Here is a 21,174-nt window from a genome sequence, read left to right on the forward strand (position 1 = left end):
GAAGTCTCTTTTAGCTTTAAATCCATGATTCTCTGAAATGAAGGGGATGGTACTACATCAGTGGCATCAAACTCAAATGGAAACATCCCCACAGGCTGTATTTTTTGACCTAGAAACCCACAAGTGAACATTTATCTATGTTGGATTGTATTTTTATTTTGTTATACATTTCCTAATTCAGAATAATTAAAAGAATTACTTAAAAAGAAATAACAAAAATGTAAAAATACCACAAAACAATTATGCATTAATTGAAGTATTTAGGAACTATAAAATTTTTAGTAAGTTACCAATCTTTGCAATTATAAACATTAATAATAGAAGAACATTGCATTAGCTATGCCTTTTCCCTCCCACTTTACTAGATTAAATCTGTTTACGTAAAATAGCAAACAAATTAGAGCAAATGCAGTAAGTTGCAAAAGAAAAAAAACATAAACAAAAGACATTCTATATAATTACATTATCTGGATGTTTCCAGATTATTCTTGCATAGATAGCAAATGATTATGGAAGCAGTATGAGTGCCCAATTTGGGGCAAGTCACTGAATTTCTCTGGTCCTCAGTTTTCTCCTCTGTCAAGTAAGTCAACTTGATTAAATGATCTCTAAGGTGCCATTTCGGCTCTAAATGTACGATCCTGTGTTACATGTGACTGTAACAGCCAAAAATCATAAAGTGCCGAATTATAAACTTAAACTGATAAAAGAAATCTGTTGTTGGTCTCCAGGCTCCCTGAAATTGCATCCTATCTGTGCATCTGCAGTCTGAACAATGCATAATAGTGAAGACCTTAAGATCTACTAAAAAATGAGAGAAAGGTCTTCCTTCGTGTTTAAGTTATTGTACTTAATAACGACGGCAGTAATTCTAAATATGTTGCTAACATCTGTTCTATATTCCCCAATGCAAGGGTTAGAGGTGAGGCTAATTTCAAAAAGAACACAATGAACAGGTCTTGATTTGTTTACAGAACCCCTAATTTAGAGAGTGCCTAAATATTTGTCCTGGGTATTAACTAAGATGCAGTATGCGGTTCACAGCCTCATTAAAGCAAGTAAATATTTCATAGCTTTAGTATCTGATCTCAACCTTAATGAATATTTAATAGAAGCTGACCAACAACAACAGCAAAAACCTGAAGGAATTATGTTCCTTTTAGTTAGAACTGGAGTCTCTAAGCTCTACAGCCACTTCTCAAGTAATCTGAAGCTAAAATTATACCAGCCTCATAAAATGTTCTACATGATTTTATAACCAACTAAAAGACTACAACATATGGGTTGAAATTTATAAATTAAATATTTTTAAAAGAATTTAATACAACTTGGAATTTGAAAAAAAAAAATGCAAGAGAGTGGTTTAACGTACTTGGAGCAGCATTAGATATTCAGCAGAATACATTGCCTGAAATGCTGTTGGTACTCCCTTATGAAGCCAGGATGAAAAAACAGAATCTGTTATCTATCGGCTCCTCACAATTTATTTATTGGGGAACGGCAGCACAAAACTACCTTTAGGGTAGAGGACAATAGAAAACTATTGCATAAAGCCACATAAACGTGCTTGTCTGTTCTTTTAAATCATGTATTTATTGGGCATTTATTATGTACCCCAGTCTATTGTAGGTAATGAAACTAGAAAAGAAAAAAGGAGGAGAAATCTCTACCCTTCATCACAGGCACACAAATCATTTCTTAGAAACGGGGGCCCATATACCAATTTAGGATTTCGTATTATGTCATAAGTTGGCTAGTGAAAGTCTCCCTAGGATAAAGTTATATGCCTTAATTTATCCAATCAATGTTGATTAGTGGAATAAAGGTGGACTAATAGAGAGCAAACAAAACTAACTCCTATTCCTTCTCAAGATGCACACACATCTAAGATGTGCTTTCATTATATATGGGATGTAACATGAGACATTTCTATGGTGACTCTCCAGATTAAGGTCAATAAACAATATTAGGTCTTCCTATAACTATAAGAACTAAGATCGTTGACCTAAAACTTCTTGGTTTGTTTTGGTTTTGTTTTTTTAAGTTCAGAGCTCTTAGAGTAATACGAATTGTGCCATTTGGGTGAAAAAAAATGGGGCTATGAGATCTAAATGAAAACTTGATTAGGAATGGATTCTCCAATAAAATCTATATATTGTTGTGGTGAATTAATGCATCCTAGGGTCTATTAATTTGATCTAAAAAGACACTGTGTGGGGAAGGAGCCAAGATTGCAGAGTGGTAGGAAACAGTACAGTGAATTCAGCTTCATGAACTTCTCCAAACTGATGTAGAAAATGCACCAGACCCAGTCTTGATGGTGAAATTCAGATAAAGTCACAGTGAGTCATTTGTCCAGATGAGTGGGGCATAGGTAAACATGCAGGGAGGTCTATACATTGTACTATGAGCATTCTAGCACCCAGGCTGAACATTAGTGCAAGAGGAGGTCCCAGCCCCTTACCAAGGCACCCCAAAACCTATACCAGGGCATTGTAGCAGGGACAGAAGCCAAATGGCAGCTTTGACAACCACTACTGAGTTCCAGATCACAGACCCAGAGCAGACCAAGAAGCCAGCTGCAGTAGTAGTAGCAGTGGCAAGGTTCAGATGTCAAGCCAGAGCTTCAGATTATCTATTCAGACTCTCGGCATCTAGCCTATTCTGCAGAGGACTAACCAAGGTAGGAATCCTATACCAAAGTGGAATGCACAATTCTGTTACTCTGAACCAATAGAACTTCCCAGTTGGTTGATAGGGGCTGAATCCATCAAGAATCTTACTCTTACACATGCCCAAACAAGCAAAAAAATATCCTACCATAATGAGCTATTATGATGGCAGGGATACTCAAGATACAAAGAAAAGCATGTCTCTAAAACACCTGCAAGCATTGCCTCAGAAAAGAGCATAGTTTAAGAATAAACTCAACTAGGATTGCTAGAAGAGATGGAGTAGGAATTTTAAAAAAAATTTAATGAGAGTTTTTATAAATGGAATGAAAGTACTTGGGGAAAAAATGGAAAAGAAATGAGAGCTATGGAAGAAAGAACTGGAAAGAGAATTAGCAGCTGGCACAAGAGCTGCAAGACCTTGCCCAAACTCCCCAAAAATCTGAATGGACCAAAAAGAAGCCAATGACTCCATGAGACAACAAGAAAGGTTAAAACAAAGTCAAAAGGCTGGGGAAAATAGAAGGAAATACAAGTTATCTCATAGCAAAACCAACTGACCTGGAAAATAGATTAAGAAGACAAAAAATTAAGAATCTTTGTACTATTTGAACACCACGACCAAAAAGACAAAAAAGGAAAGAAAAAAAAAATAGTGCCTAGGCACTATATTTAAATGAGTCTTAAAAGAAAACTGTCAGATCTTTTCAAACGGGAGGGCAAAGTGGAAATAGAAAGAATCTACTAGTCATCTCCTAAAAGAAATCCCAAAATGAAAACTCCCAAGAACATTATACTCAAATTCCAGAGAATGCCATGGACGGCCTCTGATCAGCAACACTGATGGAAATACTCACACTGATGAGATCACAGTCAATCCAAGTAACTGGAGAATCCTTAAGACCGCTCATTAGAAATAAATGAGTTATAATTATTTAAAACAATGCTTCTTTAATGTTATTGCTTATTTTCAAACTTTCACAGATAAATGTTACTAATTTTTGTGTGTATTTACATACATAAATATGTTATATACATGCATACACACATACAAATATAAATTCATGCTCTTTGACAAATAAGAAATTCAATTTTTAGCACTGATTTTTTTTACAAATTTTACATATTTGTTACCTTTACTTCTGTTATTCCTAAAAGCATTTTGTCAGGCACATCTAATAATATTGATCGGAGTCTTAAGGGAACCAAGACATGAGCATTACACTGATTAGTATGATCAAACCATCAAAAGGTTGGAAGACAATTCTCATCCTTCTCCTCCAGCAATAGCTAATCGTTGGGCTTGTATCCAACACAGTCACACTTACCTTCACTCATAATACACACACATTCTGTGCCTTCCCTCCCATATGCAATGCTTCAGTCTTCATCCTCCTGGGATTAGCATCAGCCTCTCAGGGCAGTGAAAATCAAACTTCAACCCCAGGTGCCATTGAGAAAATCCCCCTGCTCCCACCAGTATACCCACCAGGAGAAAAGAAATTACTGATAGAAGTATGTGATCAAAAATACTGGGAGATCACTACCAAAGACTACCAAAAAGTGTTTGAAGGCTATGTGGAAAAAACAAAAAACATTTAGGCATGAGGGTCTTCTTTTTTCTTTTAAAGCTGTTTAAGGCCAGTCTATATTTATTTGTTTGTCTGTTTAGAGAAAAAGCTCTTAACAAGTAACACTGTTACAGCCCACTCCTACTACCATTTTCCCAAATCCATTCAAACTCAGGGAGGTCTCCTACCTGAGGCTTTTCCTAATTCTCCCACAGTCGCTGCCACCTGTCAACCTGCTAAAATAACTTAGTATATTTTTTAGCTTTTACAATTGTATTTCTAATAAGGTCAACAACATACCTGTTTGTCAAATGCTACCCACGATGGTGCAGCACTTCCTAGTCCTCGAGGAAAAACACTATATTTGGGTTTAAGAGAGCGTCCAAACAGAGGTTGACCCCCTATTCCAGGCTTATCTTCATTTAATAGCATGCCGACATGGTTGCAAAAGCCCCAGTGCTGAGATTTATGGAACTTTTCTTTCCCCAGCTGTGAATATAAAAAAAAAAGTATACCCAAAGTTAATCATTTGATTTTTTTTTATCATTTTTAATATAAATGTTTTAACATTAGTTTCCTCATTTCAAAATAACTGGAAAATAGCATATAATCACCATGAATCTTTACACAAAACCTGTGTCATATTTGAAGTGAAGCAAATTAAGATGTACACAGAACTCTGAAATGTAGCAAGAATAAATCCTAAGTTCTATGCTATCTAAAAAAAAAATCATTATTACTGCAAGTAAGCATTTATAATATTTGATTGCTAATTGTTCTCCTCTTTTTATTTGTTCATCCACTAGATTCTTCCTTAAATGCCTCCCTCTGGCATAGCAGAAATGTTGGGTTTTCCAAAGCTTAAGCATGAGCTATGGAAGGAAGGTTCTACCAAAGTACAAGGAACACAAATGGACCAGCAGTGATGGGTAAGTTTGTCATCTGAGGAGCAAACTATCTAAATTAAGAGAGGTTCATCCCTAGGAGACTGGCCATCATGGGAAGAAACATTTTGGCCACAATAACTCATTAAAGCTTCCTACTAAGACATGAGAGGAAGCATTATCCACACCACTGAGATCATAGATCCTTTAAATAATGAAATTCTTATTTGCTAAACATACAAACACAAAACAACCCAAAATAAATGTCTGTTGACTGATTACTGGAATAAAGATAAGGAACAACAGAAAGCAAGCCAAACTACTCAACTCCTATTCTCTCTCTATTTTCTGTTTCTCCCCACCCCAACATATAGATACACATACATACATATAAATATACAGACATACATAATATATACTTTTATTCCCTTTAATGTTAACAAAAATATTTAATTACACAAACAATAAATGGATTGTAAAAAAAAGTATACATTATAAACCCTTAGATTTCTGTGATTTGTAGATTGTTTTAATTTTTTTAATCACATAGTAATTTTGAAAAGGTGATTAACAAAATCTTCCTACTTTTCTCCAGGTCTCCTCCAGAACTTCTTTTCTGTGTATTTATGTCAGCATTTAATGATGTTACTATGGTTACTGGTACACTAGTCATTGTACATATCTCCACTTTGGTTCTGTTTTCTTCTCTGCATTATTGCTCTGCATTATTCCATAAGTATAAATTAATAGTTCTTTCAGTTCTTCATAACTGTCCATTCTTATGGTACAATAACATTTAATTGCATTCATATTCTATAATTTGTTCAGCCAAGTCCCCAACTGAAGAAAGCATAGAATATTTCTAGTTTTTGTTTTTTGTTCTGTTTTGCTATTGTGAATGGTGGCACTAGGAAAATTTCTGTACAAATAGATCTCTTTTCCCCCCAGTCAATAACATCCTCAGGGTACATCTTAAAAGGGAGAAAAATGGATCAAAGAATTTGGATACGTCTGTTGCTATTACCAAATAATCATATAGTTTTTCAAAAGAACTGCACCAATTTATCAGTAGCATAATAGTATACCTGCTTTTTCACAAGTATATCAGCATTCAATTTTATTACCTTGCACTATTATTGCCATTTTGGTAGGTGTGAAGTATCATCTTAAGGTTGTTTTTTTGTGTGTGTTTTTTGTTTTTTGTTTTTGTTTTTGTTTTTTTTGGTGAGGCAATTGAGGTTAAGTGACTTGCCCAGAGTCACATAGTTAGTGTTATGTGCCTGAGGTCAGATTTTGAACTCAGGTCCTCCTGACTCCAGGGCTGGTGCTCTATCCACTGTACCACCTAGCTGCCCCCTCAAGGTTGTTTTGTTTTATATGATTATGACAATTAGAAAACTTTAAAACTTCTAAGTGGTTGATAATTTATATTCTTCTTCTGAGAACTGTCTTCTCATATTGACTATTTATCTATAGAGAAATGGATCTTATTTATAAATGCATGACAATTCTTCATCTATTTGAGATGTTGAAATTTCACAGAAATACTCATAAAGATTTTTCCCAATGCTCTCTTTTTTATTGTCTTCTGTTGCATAAAAGCTTTTTTATCTTTAAACAATTTTATCTAGCTTTTCTCTTATAACTTCTTTGGCTTCTTGGATAGCTAAAAAAAATTTTAATCCTCTAATTGTATGAGTTAATAGTCCATTATCTTTTAATTTGTAATAATTTTGTGCCAGGAATCTCCATGTAATAGTTATGATACATACTGTAACAACAAGATCTAATCCCATTTTTACCATACTGTCATCTAATTTTCCTAATAAATTTTACTTAATAATATTTTAAAATATTTTCTAATAATTTGTGATAATTGATTTATCAATGCTAATCAATTATATTAATTTCAATTATTTAATCTTTTCCATTGAATTGTTTTCTATATTTTAGAATAGAAATACCAATTAATTTTGATAATTACTGCTTGATAGCCCGGGCCACCACTGCTGCTGCAACTCCATGACCCTGGAAAATTTTTTATACATGTGCATGCATACATAACATGCTGCACATATATTTGCATATATGTGTGTATATGTGTACATATACACACAAACACACACACCAAGTATTGCCAAGTTGATCTTTATTTAGATCCAATCAAATATGTAGAAAGAAATAGCATGACAGCATAATGGTAAAAGGGCCAGCCTTAGAGTCAGAAACACCTAGGCTCCAGTCGTACCTCTCAAAGCTACTAACTATATGATCATAAGTAAGTCAGTCTCTCAGTTTCCCCAAGCAACTCTGAAACACTTTAGGTTATAAAAGGGTTGCTGATTCATATCAGAGGAGGAGGAATAGTTAGATAACGAAATGGATGGAGTGCCAGGCTGAGTCAGGAAGACTCATCTTCCTGATTTCATACCTAGCTGTGTGACCCTAGGAAAGTCACTTAACCCTGTTTGCCCGAGTTTCCTCATCGGTAAAATGAGCTGGAGAAGGAAAAGCAAACCACTCCAGTATCTTTGCCAAGAAAACCCCAAACAAGGTCACGAAGAGTCAGACATGACTGATAAACAACAAAATCAGAGGGGGATGTTTCAATAGCATACTGATTAAATTATAGGTCAAAATTCACCCCCTTCTCTCAACACAGCATAGTAAAACTCAATATAAGTAAAAACAAACAAAAAAAAAAAACCACCACAAAACTCTTTCTGCATCAGATGAAAGAGCAGACTGAATAAATAGTACACATTCACATGTATTACCATTTTTCAAATGTATATTAAAAGCTCTTCTAATTAGTAAAATACAAATTTAAGCATTGCTGAATTACTAAGTTTTTACCATCATATAGCTTCTCAATCAGGTTAAGATCCATGAGATCTTTTTTAATGTAAATAAGGTATCATTCTAAAAAATAAAATGGAGTATCACTGTGGTAGAAGTTATTTGCATTTTGAGTGTATAATTGAATTTACTTGTGAAGTCATCTAGTCCTGGAATCTTTTAACATGGAAGATCAGCATTGATCTGTTCAATTTCTCACTCTGATACTGGTTTATTTAGGTTATGTATTTCCTGTGTTGTCAATTTGAATATTATTATAAATATTCATTCCTTTATTTTCTACTCTGTTTTCTTGGCATAGGTATAAAAGTGTTTCTTTTTTTCTCCATTTATTATCTTCCCTTTCACAATTTGATTTTGATTATGTTTTTATTCTATGTTTTTAATATATTTGCTAATGATTTTTTCTCTTTTCAAAGAACAAGCTCTTTTGTTTATTCATTTGTTTTCTATTTTACTAATCTAGCTCTAATTCTGGTGGGTTTTTATTTTTCCTCTGACTTATCAGTTTGTTCATCTAAAAATATTTTACTGACAATAACTCACAGATCACAATATCACAGATCTTAAAACTGGAAAGAACAACAGAAATTATCCGGTCCAATCCAGTCATTTTATAGTGATGGCACCTGAGGCACAGACAGGTTAACTGAGTTTCCCAAAGTGACAGAGGTAGAAATGATAGAGCCAAAACACACATCCTCTTTCAATCCAGTTCTCTTTTTACTTCATTACTTTTTGTGACCTCTCGTTTTACCAACTTACTGGAAGATCTGCTTACATCTTCTCAAATTTGAAGAATAATCTTCATTTTAGAAAGTATAGAAAAAAAAAGTTCAAGAAATGAAAATCTGGAGAGGGTAAGACAGCACCTGATTGCTCTCAATGAATTCAAATCATCAAGAGATGATTTCCTAAGATACTTAAAGACCTTGTGGGTTTTATCAGAGAACCATTATTAGTAATTTGTGAAAAATCTTTGAAAACAGGAGAGGTCACCCATAACTAGAGACCAGAAAATGTTGCCCTAATTTTTACAAAAGCAGAGAAAGTCGAGTGTAAGTACCATAAAGTAGTAAGCTTACTAAAAATCCTAGGCAAAACTCTAGAATGCATGATTAAATTAATGGTTTGTGAGAAAATAAAACAGCAATCACTTTAAAGTTGCCCAGCTTCATCAAAAATAAATAATTCCATAATAACCTCATTTCCTGCTTTCATTTGTAAATAAGAAAAATCTTATGATCATAGTACATGAGTATTTTAGCCAACACATTTGCCTAAGTTTCTGATTATATCCTTGGACAAGTTGAAGAGTTGTTAGTTATATCGTAGGATATACAGTTAGGTAGATTCAGAAATGGTTTAATGGAAATTTCTGCATGCCTGCTACACATGAATTACCAGTCACAATCAACTTTTTTGTGCTTAGCTGTCTGGAGGAAAATACACATAGTTTGTAGTTTATTTGTGTGTTTGTTTAGGTTTTTCTGCTGCGTCAACAAAATTTATCAACTAAAAAAAGAGAGATACTTATTTTTAATCTAATTCTCCATACCCTGTCAGAATATATGCCCATATTTTTAGGTTTAATTTTTTTCCTTATGCTCCATGTGCTTATTAGGCTTTCTTGACTATTTTTGTCTTAAAAAAATATTCATGTTTGTGTGTATATGCATTTGTTTTTATTTTTTATATTGTATCTATGACAATGCTCTATTTGTCAAAGGCAAAAGATTCTGGTAGTTGTTGACTGGGAAAGGGAGTCAAAGTGAACCCAGAGATTCCTCTAACCAACATTCTCAGCACCACAGCCAAAGAGAGTGATTAGCAATTGTTGCCTTGAAGGAAGAGCCAAACCACCATCAATACTACATCCATTATTCATTTGTTGGGGAACGTATATTCAAAGTTACTACCAAGAATTAATCACTTCATAAAGAAAGTACTCTAGTACTTACTTATTTTAATTTTTGAATCATCATCATCAATCATGACAGTCAACAAGCATTCATTAAAATTGAGGCCATTTAGCAAGAGCTAGTTCCCTCTACTCTCATCACTCAGATATCTTCTCCTATGATCTTGTCTTTCACTCTGTCTCACACTAAGAGGCAGTCCTTCTCCCAAGGCAAACCCCTCTATATGCATCCTTAATCCCATCCTATCCTATTTTCTCCAGCAGATTGCCCCCTCTATCATCTTCACTCTCATTAATCTTCCATCACTCCCTCTCTACTAGCTGCTTTTTTGTTGCCTAGACATATAATCCAATTTTTTCCTCCATCCTTAAAAAAAAAAAACAAATAAAAAACCCACCCTCATTTGATCTGACTTTCCCAGCTAGCTGTTGTCTTATATTTTTCCCTTGCTAAATTTCTTGAGAAAGCCTTCTACAATTGGTGCCTCCTCTTTGTGTCTTCTTAACTCATAACAGTCTGGCTTTCAACCTCATCATTCAATTGAAACTGCTCCCTTCAAATTTAATAATAACTTTTATTGCCAAATCTAAAGGCCCTTCCTTAAACCTCATCCTTCTTGACCTCTCTTTGACACTTAAAGATTATCTTGTGTACTCTTGTATACTCCCTTTCCTCTAAGTTTTTATGACACTGTTCTCACCTGGTTCTCTTCTTCAATCTCCTTTGCTTACAAGGAAAAGAATGTAGATACTTGACCGAAATCATTTCCATTGAAAATAAAAATTATTTCCATTGAAAAAAAAAATTCCTAGCTGTACCAGATCTAAAACCATATTATAAAGCAGCAATCATCAAAACTACTTGGTACTGGTTAAGAAAAAGAGTGGTAGATCAGTGGAATAGGTTAGGTACACAAGACACAGTAGTCAAGGATTATAGTAATCTACTGTTTGATAAACCCAATGACTCCACCTTTTGGTATAAGAACTCATTATTTAACAAAAACTGTTGGAAAAATGAGAAAATAGTAAGACAGAAACTAGGCATTGACTAACATCTTACACCATATACCAAGATAAGGTCAAAATGCGTTCATGATTTAGACATAAAGGGTAAGACTATAAGCAAATTAGAAGAGCAAGGAACAGTTTACCTATCAAATCTATGGAGAATGGAAGAATTTATGACCAAACAAGACATAGAGAACATTATGAGATGCAAAATGGATAACTTGGATTATATTAAATTAAAGTTTTGCACAAAGCCAAGGCAACCAAGATTAGAAGGGAAGCAGAAAGCTGAGAAACAATTATTCAGACAGTGCCTCTGATAAAGGCCTCGTTTCTAAAATATATACAGAACTAAGTCAAATTTATAAGAATACAAGTCATTCTCCAATTGATAAATGGTCAAATGACATGAACAGGCAGTTTTCAGATAAAGAAATTAAAACCATCTATAGTCATAAAAATGTTCTAAATCATTATTGATTAGAGAAATGCAAATTAAAACAACTCTGATGTACCACCTTACATCCATCAGATTGGCTAACATAACAAAATGATAAATGTTGGAAAAGACGTGGGAAAATTGGAACACTAATGCATTGCTGGTGGAGTTGTAAACTGATTCAACCATCCTGGAAAGCAATTTAGAACTATGCCCAAAGGGCTATAAAAATGTGTATACCCTTTGATCCAGCAATACCACTTCTAGGTCTGCATTCCAAAGAGATCATAAAAATTGGAAAAGTACCCACATGTACAAAAATATTTATAGCAGCTCTTTTTGTGGTAGCCAAGAATTGGAAATTGAGGGGATGCCCATCAAATGGCTGAACAGGTTGTGGTATATGAATGTAATGGAATACTACTGAGCTATAAGAAATGATGAGCAGGAGGATTTCAGAAAAACCTGGAAAGACTAATATGAATTGATGCTGAGTGAAATGGGCAGAACCAGGCGAACATTGTACATAGTAACAGCAACATGATGCGATGACCAACTTTGATAGACTTAACTCTTCTCAGCAATACAAGGATCTAAGACCGTTCTAAAATACTCATGATGTGGAAAATGCTATCCACATCCAGAGAAAGAACTATGGAGTCTGAATGCGATCGAAGCATACCATTTTTTTTTTGTTTCTTTTTACTTGTGTTTTTTTCTTTTTGGTTTTAATTCTTCCTTACAACATGACTAATGTGGAAATATGTTTAATATGTTGCACATGTATAACCTATATCAGATAGCATGCTGTCTTGGGGAGCAGAGGGAGGGGGAGAAAATTTAGAACTAAAAATATTACAGAAATGAATGTTGAAAACTAAAAACAAATAAATACGTGAAATTTCTAAACATAAATAGATTATTCCTATTAACTGGAGATGTTCCCCAACGGTTTCTTCTTGGCTTGCTTCTCTTCTCCCTCTGTATACTATCTTGCTTGGTGATCTCTTCAAGTCTCTTGGATTCAACTATCATTTCTATGCAGATGATTCTATAATATATTTATCTAGCCCTAATCTCTCTCCAGACCTCCAGTCTCACATCACCAACTACCTACTGAACATCTTGAACTAGATGTCCTATAAGCATCTCAAATTCAGTGTGTCCAAAATAGAATTCATTAACTTTCCCAAAAAAATCTTACATTTTCAGAACTTGCCTCTTACTATTGCTAGAAAAATCTGAAACAAAAATCTACTACAGGAGTGAATGAAGGAAAACCTTTATTACACTTCTTGCAGAGAAGAGGGCACACTGCACCCTAGTAGCATGTGCTCACTGGTACAGCAGTAGAATCAATTTTTAAATGGTTAGTAAGATCCAAACTCCTCCCTCCTGAGCCCGGGATGGACCAGCTCACCTGAGTTACACTCTTCCTAAAACGCCCATCCCATGTTCCTCCATGTCCTTCCTTGTCATATTAGTTCATGCATCCCATGTTCAAAAATGGCGGCTATCTCTGCCCTCAGGGTGTGTCAGTTCATATTCAATAAGCTTATTAAGCAAGCGCAATGGAGAAAAACCTTTGCCCTGTCTTTGACCCTGACAGGTTGCAACCAGTTTAGCCTTCAGGGCTCTTTCTTAAGGAACTAGTTATTTGCAGAATGTTTGGGGCACTATTGGGTGAGGGACTATCTTGGAAGATCTTGGAAGACCTTCTCAGAATTTCCTTGTTCTGTTGTGGAAGCCTAATTCTTAATCCTTTCTCACACTATTGAGGATAATACCATCCTCCCAATGACCTAGGCTGACAAACCCTGGTGTTATTCATAATTCTATGGGGCTCAGGGTGGGGACATCCCTTTCTCTCCCCAGTTGACCTTCTAGCCCCTATAATTCCCTTGGGCAACAGAGGAGGTTCCTGATAGAACTGGATCTAGAAACAGAAGCAGAGAGAGACTTGGCCCCTCCCATTGCCACCTAGGCAGCAAGGAAAAATATTTGCAATCAGTACATTTCTATATTTGACCCAACAGAATGGTCAACTGTACCAGTATAGAGCCAATTTAAATAGTTACGTGGAACTTTTGAAAGCTGAATCCTGAACAAACAGTAATGCTATGTCATTTTTGTCTAGGAACTCTCATGCCTAGTCCCTAGCACTTAGTAGGCATATAATACATGTTTACTGTATATAAAAGAGTGAATAAGTGAATTCTATAAAGGGTATGTATTTTGAATCTCTTTTCATATAGTGCTGCTGGACATTCCCCCATCCATTCCCTTGGTAGCTACTGGCAAACATTTGTGGTTCTGGGGAAGCTTAAAATATAGCACATACATAGTAAACCAAGAATAATCTCATTTCCCAGCACCTGCATTTAGCCAGAACTGATTGAACACTAAATATCTTAAAATATTTTATGTTCACTATCCCTGATAATAGCCTATCTAGAGTAATAGGATATTCTTTTAACCACTTCTACAGCAGGAAATTTGCAGGGGCGGGGGAGGGAGACATATTTAATGTAACATAAACAAAACACATTTAACATAAGGTAACTTTTTGCTAGGGTTCAAAGAAAGCTGGAGGCCCTCAATTTGCACTATAAATTCTCAATTCTGAATCTTTGCTTTTCAGCAATATACTCCAAATTAAGATAGTTCTTGCCATTTGCACAATCTATATACAAAATTATTAAAATTATTAAGCCTAGGCAAAATCCATGAGCATGCAAGTGCTAAGGGCTATACAGTCACCAAAAGCACATACATCCCTTTCACTCCCATCTAGCCACATGGGCTAAATTATGATCTGTGTTCTACAACTCTACTACTCCCCACCTGGACCCAGCACTATCCACATGGACCTGTACATTCATACGCTGGATTTCCAAAATCCATGCCCCTTGTCTCTATGAAAATTAATCCACTCATCTTTGGAGCTCCCTGAGTGACTGCAAACTAAATTTACTTAGCCTACTATATCTATTAGATGCCTGGCCAACAGACCATATTTCACCTCAGCCCTCATCTTTACTGATGGAGTATGGGCTCTGGACCACCCCCCACTCCTTTGAACTTTCTATGTTGTAGTCAAGGAGCTCTGGGAATCCCAAAATTCAAAGGTGAAAGGAGCGGGTCTGCCTCAAGTCTTCTTTTAGTCAGAGACAAGGTTTATTGTATGGCCAATAGAAGCAAGGATTTTAAGAATCTGAGCATTCGGTAGAGGAGACTGACCTTTTTTATAGTGAAAAAGATTGTGGGAAGATTTGGATGGAATCAAGGAGTGGCTAATAGCCTGGGGTGACCCAGAGGTAACAGAGAAGGGGTCTAGATGGGATTAAGGGTGGGAAATAGCCTGGGGTGGTTGGGAGGTAACAGACAATGAAAGGCTAGGCTGGGTCACAGGTAACAGAGAACTGAAAGTTGGGCTGGCTCAGAGCCACAATGAAAGGACAGTTGAAAGGACCTGGAAGGGTATCAGGGAGAGGGAGGGGGCCATACCCATACCCTGTCACCCTCCAGTCTCTGAAAAGCCTATTTTTACTGGTAGTAAGCTAGGAGAAACCACCCAACAAGTCTGTTGGGCTTCCCCAACTTATAAGCAGAAATTCTGGAATACCCTTGGAATCTTTGGAGGACCTCAAGCTACTGTTTAGAAAGGCCTCGAACCCCACCAGCAGAGAGGTGGATAAAGAGAGGTGATATTGTACTCGCCCTTTTCCTTTTATGTTTTGGCCTTGCCATAGCTGTAATTCTCTCCAGAGAAATTCTTTTTTCTCTATACTCTTTTTGTGCCTGTTTTGTCCTCTCCTCCAGGATCCGAGCCATCAACTTCCAGATGACTACTCAGGCTATATACCAAGCTCCGACAGAGTCTAAGGTCTCTCTAGTTCACTGGACTTGGCATCAGCCAGGTTCTGAAGTCCAACCCTTCCAGTGAGGCAGGAACAGCTCGACGCCCCTTGCCAGCAGGAAGCTGTTTCAGAAGCCAAGATCTTCACCCTTCACCCCAAAAGAATTTGGGTCCCATTTATCTGAGGGGGGAATGACAGGGTATGGGCTCTGGACCCCCTTCCTTTGAACTTTCAACCTAGCCTCTGAACTTTTTTTCACATGGCCCAGTCCCTGGCCCTTTCAACTATCCTTTCATTGTGGCTCTGACTCAGCCTAACCGTCAATTCTGTTACCTCTGACCCAGCCCAGCCCTTCATTGTCTGTTACCTCCAGACCACTGTCAGGCTATTTCCTGCTCTTAATCCCATCTAGGCCCCTTCTCAGTTACCTCCTGGCCACCCCAGACTATTAGCCACTCCTTGATCTCATCCAAATCTTTCCATAATCTTTTTCACTATAAGAAAGGTGCTCAGATTCTTAAAATCTGACCCCTTGTATTAGCATCACAAATAGCACAGATTCTTAAAATCAGGCCTGCTTCTATTGGTGATACAATAAACCTTGTCTGTGACTGAAAGAATGCTTGGGAGGTCGAATTCTTTCAAGGTAGATCCATTCCTCTTGTCCTTGAATTTTGGGGTTCCCAGCATCCCTAGACTGCAACATTACCACCTCTTGCTTAAAGCAAAGTAGTCATATCCACAGGACTATCCCTTCTGGAAAGCATTCCTTTGTCTCACCATCCTTGTGATTCTCCAAACAAAAATAATCTTTCCTGGACACCACTTCCCTATATGCATTGTCATCCTCTTTTAAAATGGGATCTTTAGGAAAAGGACTTTCTCTTATCCTTAAATATATAATAATAATTATTTGTTGTCTTGATTTCTTTTGTATTTATATTCCTATATATAGGCTTAACACAATGCCTAAATTAGAAAGTGACTAAAATGTCTTGTACTCCAACTGAGAGGTATACCGCAGGTCAATGACAAAAAGGTCAGTCATACACCAAGACATGACCTTTTCATTGTAACAAAGAGGAAATAAAGTAAATGCCTGTCTATTAGGGAATGGCTAAAAAACACAGCACATAAATATAATGTTATAAAACATGATGAATACAATGTAAAGGGTGAGCCCCTTGCAGATTTGCTAGATTATTTCACATTTCATAAAGGATTAAAACTTTAAGTAGACTAATTTGAATGGTGTAAAGGGCAGTGAACCTTTGAGTAGCTAATCTGCATATGAAAAGCTAGGAAAGCAGCTGGTCAAAAAAGGAAGATAATTATGCCCACAGGGCACACATTGCCTCCATACCTTTTCTAAGCTCAATCATTTGCATGTGCCAATAAGACAGACAAGAATTTTTTAAAACTACAGAACCTGAATCCCCCAAACTATTTGGTGATTATTAGATAAATTGGCTATTATCTGATTAGCCTACCTCACAGAAACTAAAATTTGGGAAATATACCTGAATAGCCACCATAGGTTAGGATGAGATCTTTCACTGAAGGGACCTAGCCTCAAGCCAAGAATTATTGATAGAATAAATTGATCCTAAAGGGCATTAACCTGTAAGGACAAACTTGTTCTATTCTTCTACCTCCTACTCCTACCTTCTACTGATGTGGTTTAGGGGTTCAGGGGTGCTGGGACCCCAAAATCACAACACACAGGTCCTGCCTGAAAGAATTCAACCCAAGCCTTCTTTCAGCCAAAGACAAGGTTTATTAGAACATCCATCATATTGGGCAGACTCTTAAGGAGTCTGAAAATCTCCAGAATCTGCCAAGATATTTTGAGCTGTTCTAACGTTCCCTGTAACCTCCACGAAGGAGGATTCAGAGGTGCAGAAGGAAGGGAGTAAGTAAGCCTCAGGGAACCAAAAAGCAACTGCAGTTTTTCCCAATTCCCTAGCACCAAAGGAATTAACAGATACACTTCCGGATAGGGTGTCCATCCTTGTCCTCTATGCTGCAGAAGGTGTACCCAGGTCCATGGCCTTGAACCAACCCAGTGGATTGAGAGCCTGAGAGTGTCAGGCCCAGTGTGAGACAGCCTCGTAACTGTCTGCCAGAAAAGCACCTCCAAGCCTTGGTGCTTGGAGATCGACCCCAACTGCAGAGAAAGAAAGGAGGGGAGGGAGGAGGCTTACATACTTTCCAGTCTTGGCTGGAGAAGAACTTGAAGTTAAGCAGTTTCCCTGTACGGGCCACCAAAATGATGCGGTTTAGGGGTTCGGGGGTGCTGGGACCCCAAAATCACAACACGCGGGTCCTGCCCGGAAGAATTTGACCCAAGCCTTCTTTCAGCCAAAGACAAGGTTTATTAGAACATCCATCATATTAGGCAGACTCTTAAGGAGTCTGAATATGGGTAAGCAGTGGCTAGATTGTAAGAATCTGGGCATCTTAAAGAAGATAAGATGGACCTTATATACAGAAAACCTGTGGGAGGGATCTAGGAGTAGCCAAGGAGTCCATGAGGTAATAGAATTACCAAGGGTGGTAAGTGGCCTGGGGCCATAGGGAGGCAAGACAATGGAGGGGAGATTGGGGGTAGCCACAATGAAAGGCCAGTTGATGGGATTATAGCCTCAGGCTGTCAGAGATTTGGCTACCTGGGAAAGTCCAGGGTTTTTCCTTTCTGGGACCCAGATCCCAACCCCATCACTACCAGCTACCTAGGAGACATTAAGCTTCTGAGTAGAAGTTCTGTGGAAAAAGATTTTCTGCCATTTCTAGGTCATGGGTTCCTTATTCTTTCTGAAAGAATATAGCTCAACTAAGTCTGGAGCTAAAGAAGGGGAGATATAAAAAGAAGTAGGAGACCAGGACTCCAAGAGCAAAGCTAAGGGTTCCAACAGGATATGTATTGTCAAAACACCAACTGACCTCCCTCACACACATATTCTTCTATAGACCCTAAGGTAGTTTCCATAATCTCCTGCATCCATTTGGGCTCCTTCATGAAGGCCTGAAGTCTTTTCCTCTGAGCAAAGGAAAAGTCTGTTTACCTTTAATAAAAAAAAAAGTTTGCTTTATCTTCATAAATACTGTTGACCATAGGTATTTGTAATCTGGGTATACTTTTTGAGAATGCAGTTGGAAGGAGGCAATGGGGGAGGTAGAACATCCCTGAAGAAGAAAGAGGGTTTTATACTGAATATTTTGTCATAGCACTGTCTCTGACTGGGGGTTCAGAGTGAAGGAGAGACAACCACAGATGCTTTTGTTACAACATCCCTGAGGAAAGAATGAGCATTTATCTCATCTAGGCAGTAAATCAAATTTAGGATAATGGGGGCAAAGGTTGTTGTTTGTCCTTCATTTTTGAAGAGAATCAATGACATCATGGAATATGATGTCTTGACTCATGTATTAATTGGATTTAAGTGAGGCAGAGTTGCACAAAGTTGTCAGCCTCACTCTCTTTTCCAGAGTTATTGAAGTCCAGTGGCAAGACAAAAGTCAAGATGACTGGCAATGGCTCAGGATGCAGTGGATGACCTTGGCATTTGCAATGTCTGACCAAGCTCTAAAGCACTCCACAGCACCTGCTTCAGTCACCTTCATGATGGCTGGAACAAATTCTAGTCATCCACCCATTCCACCGGGGAAGCCTTCACATGCTTGGGGTAGAGATCCCCCTAACTCATCATCAAGTTTGAAGCCTGTCAGTAATCTTACCCTTAACCAAGTTTAGCCCATCTGCCAAAACAGTTTTATGGGCTGTGGCCACTGTCAGTGCTATAGCTTCTTGGGGTCACAGGTGAGAGTTGGGTGTAAGGTGAATACCAAAGGTGGATGAGCAACCCTGAAAAGGGCATGGCAAGCCTTCACACCAGAGGTGCTAGTCCTCCCTTAACATGCAAATAGGAGTGACTGAATAATTCTGCTTACCAACTTCACCCTATCACTGCTACAGAGAACACAGAAACATGGGATTGTAGGTAAGGCTTGATTCAGGTCTGGTAGTTTAGATTTGATTCCGGAATGAAAGGAGATATTTATAAAAATCCATCTAAGAGTTAACAAAAGGAAGTGTACATACCAATAACAGGGAAAGGATATTCAGTGAGGACACCACATTGACTAAACTAAGCACAGCTTCTTGCTATTAGTCAAGCTGAATGGAGTAGGACCTAAGGAAAAGCTAGCCCAGCCTAGTGATTTGCCCAAGGTCACACTGCTAGTAAGTGATGGGGTTGGAATCTGGGCCTCAGAAAGGAAAAACCCTGGACTTTCCCACATGGCCAAATCTCTGTTTCCCCTGAGGCTATAATCCCATCAACTGGCCTTTCATTGTGGCTACACCCAATCTCCCCTCCATTGTTTAACCTCCCCATGGCCCCCTGCCATTTCCCACCCTTAATCCTAGCTAGGCTCCATTCTCCCATGGCCACGAGGTCCAGGTCCCAGGAGTTCTGTTCACCCCAGCTTACTAGCCACTCCCATCCAGATTTCCTTAGGCCCTTCCTCCTGTAACTCCAAACTACTTGGCCACTCCTAGATCCCTCCCACAGTCTTTCTGTATATAAGGTCCATCTTGTCTCCATTAAGATGCTCTGATTCTTAGAATCTAGCCAATAGTCCATAAATGCTCAGATTCCTTAAGAGTCTAGCCAATATGGCGAATCTTCAATAAACCTTGTTTTTGGCTGCAAGAAGGCTTGGGTCAAATTCTTTCAGGCAGGACCCGGGTGTCGTGATTTTGGGATTCCAGGACCCCTACCCTCTAGACCGCATCAGTAAGGGTCTGAGGCCAGATTGGAATTCAGATCTTCCTGACTCCAAGCATAACACTCCATCCATTGTACCACCTAGCACCCCAGAGAGAGAGAAACAGAGAAACAGAGAGAGAGAAACAGAGAGAGAGAGAGAGAATAATTACAGCAGAAATAAAAAGAATACAAAACAATCAAAACTGAATATTACAAAATTATACTGGTCAAGTCTGTTCCCCAAGAAATGATATGAAAAGGTCCCTTGCTTTTTTACAAGAGTAGGGGGCTATAATCATGAAACATATCAGACTTTTTTTTTTCATTTACTGGTTAGTTTTTTTCTGAACTATTCTTTGTCTTTTTTATTTTTATTCTTTGTTATAAGAGTCAACTCTCTGGATGGTGGAAAGGGAAAGGAAACATTTGGAAATGCTGGTGATGTAAAAAATCAAAAGACATCAATAAAAAACATAAATTTTTTAGAGGAAGACAGCAACTGCTACCAATAACCTTAACTAAAAGCAGGTTGGTTTTTTTTAATAAACAAAAAATAATCCAGACCACTGGCCTTGTGTTCCCTATTCTAGCCCTGATACTGTGAATGTAAAGCTCAATGTGTTGACAGAATGTTTTCTGACTTTTCAGGATAACAAAAATCAGATGAGATCTCACTGTGACAGAACAGGGCAGCCCAGGGGAATCTGGCTGCCTGGGAGGCTTTCCCTCTGTGTCTGTATGTATGTGTGTCCCTGGGGAGAGCTTTATGTAGTAAGCATACCGTACACTGCTAAAGTCTGCAAGGCACAAAATGTACCAAGGTGTTTGAAAGTGACAACACTGTGTCACAAGGACCATGACAGCTGCATCCTTGACATCTTCTGAGACCTTCCCAAACCTCAGAGGGATGGACAATGGAAACTGAATTCAATGTTCAGCAAACATATGTTAAACACAGACCATGGTCAAGGTTCTGTGCTAGGCACAACTGAGACAAACACAAAACCAAACTGCTTCTGCCCTCCAGGAGATTACATTCTAAAAGAGGAGAGGGAAGGGGACACAATACATCGTGTACACAAACAGGTAAATAAAAAGTATAACCAAGTTTGCACCAAAAAATTTCAAGATGCAGAAAGTAGGAAAAACAAGGAGATCAAGAAAAGCTTCATGTAGGAAGGTGAT

At 37.7% G+C, this 21,174-nt stretch overlaps 1 protein-coding gene across 2 annotated transcripts in view; it reads right to left on the minus strand.

Annotated features, from left to right (window-relative positions):
* Positions 1–21,174, minus strand: part of EFHC2 (EF-hand domain containing 2) — a 257,613-nt gene that overhangs the window by 177,394 nt on the left and 59,045 nt on the right. For both annotated transcript variants that reach the window (XM_027875591.1, XM_027875590.1), the window contains exon 2: positions 4,544–4,732. In XM_027875591.1, the coding sequence (XP_027731392.1) occupies positions 4,544–4,732 (189 nt within the window). The remainder of the gene's footprint in view (positions 1–4,543; positions 4,733–21,174) is intronic.

Source organism: Vombatus ursinus, unplaced genomic scaffold (assembly GCF_900497805.2).
Source record: "Vombatus ursinus unplaced genomic scaffold, bare-nosed wombat genome assembly UNPS02014809.1, whole genome shotgun sequence".
NCBI classification, from domain to species: Eukaryota; Metazoa; Chordata; class Mammalia; order Diprotodontia; family Vombatidae; genus Vombatus; species Vombatus ursinus.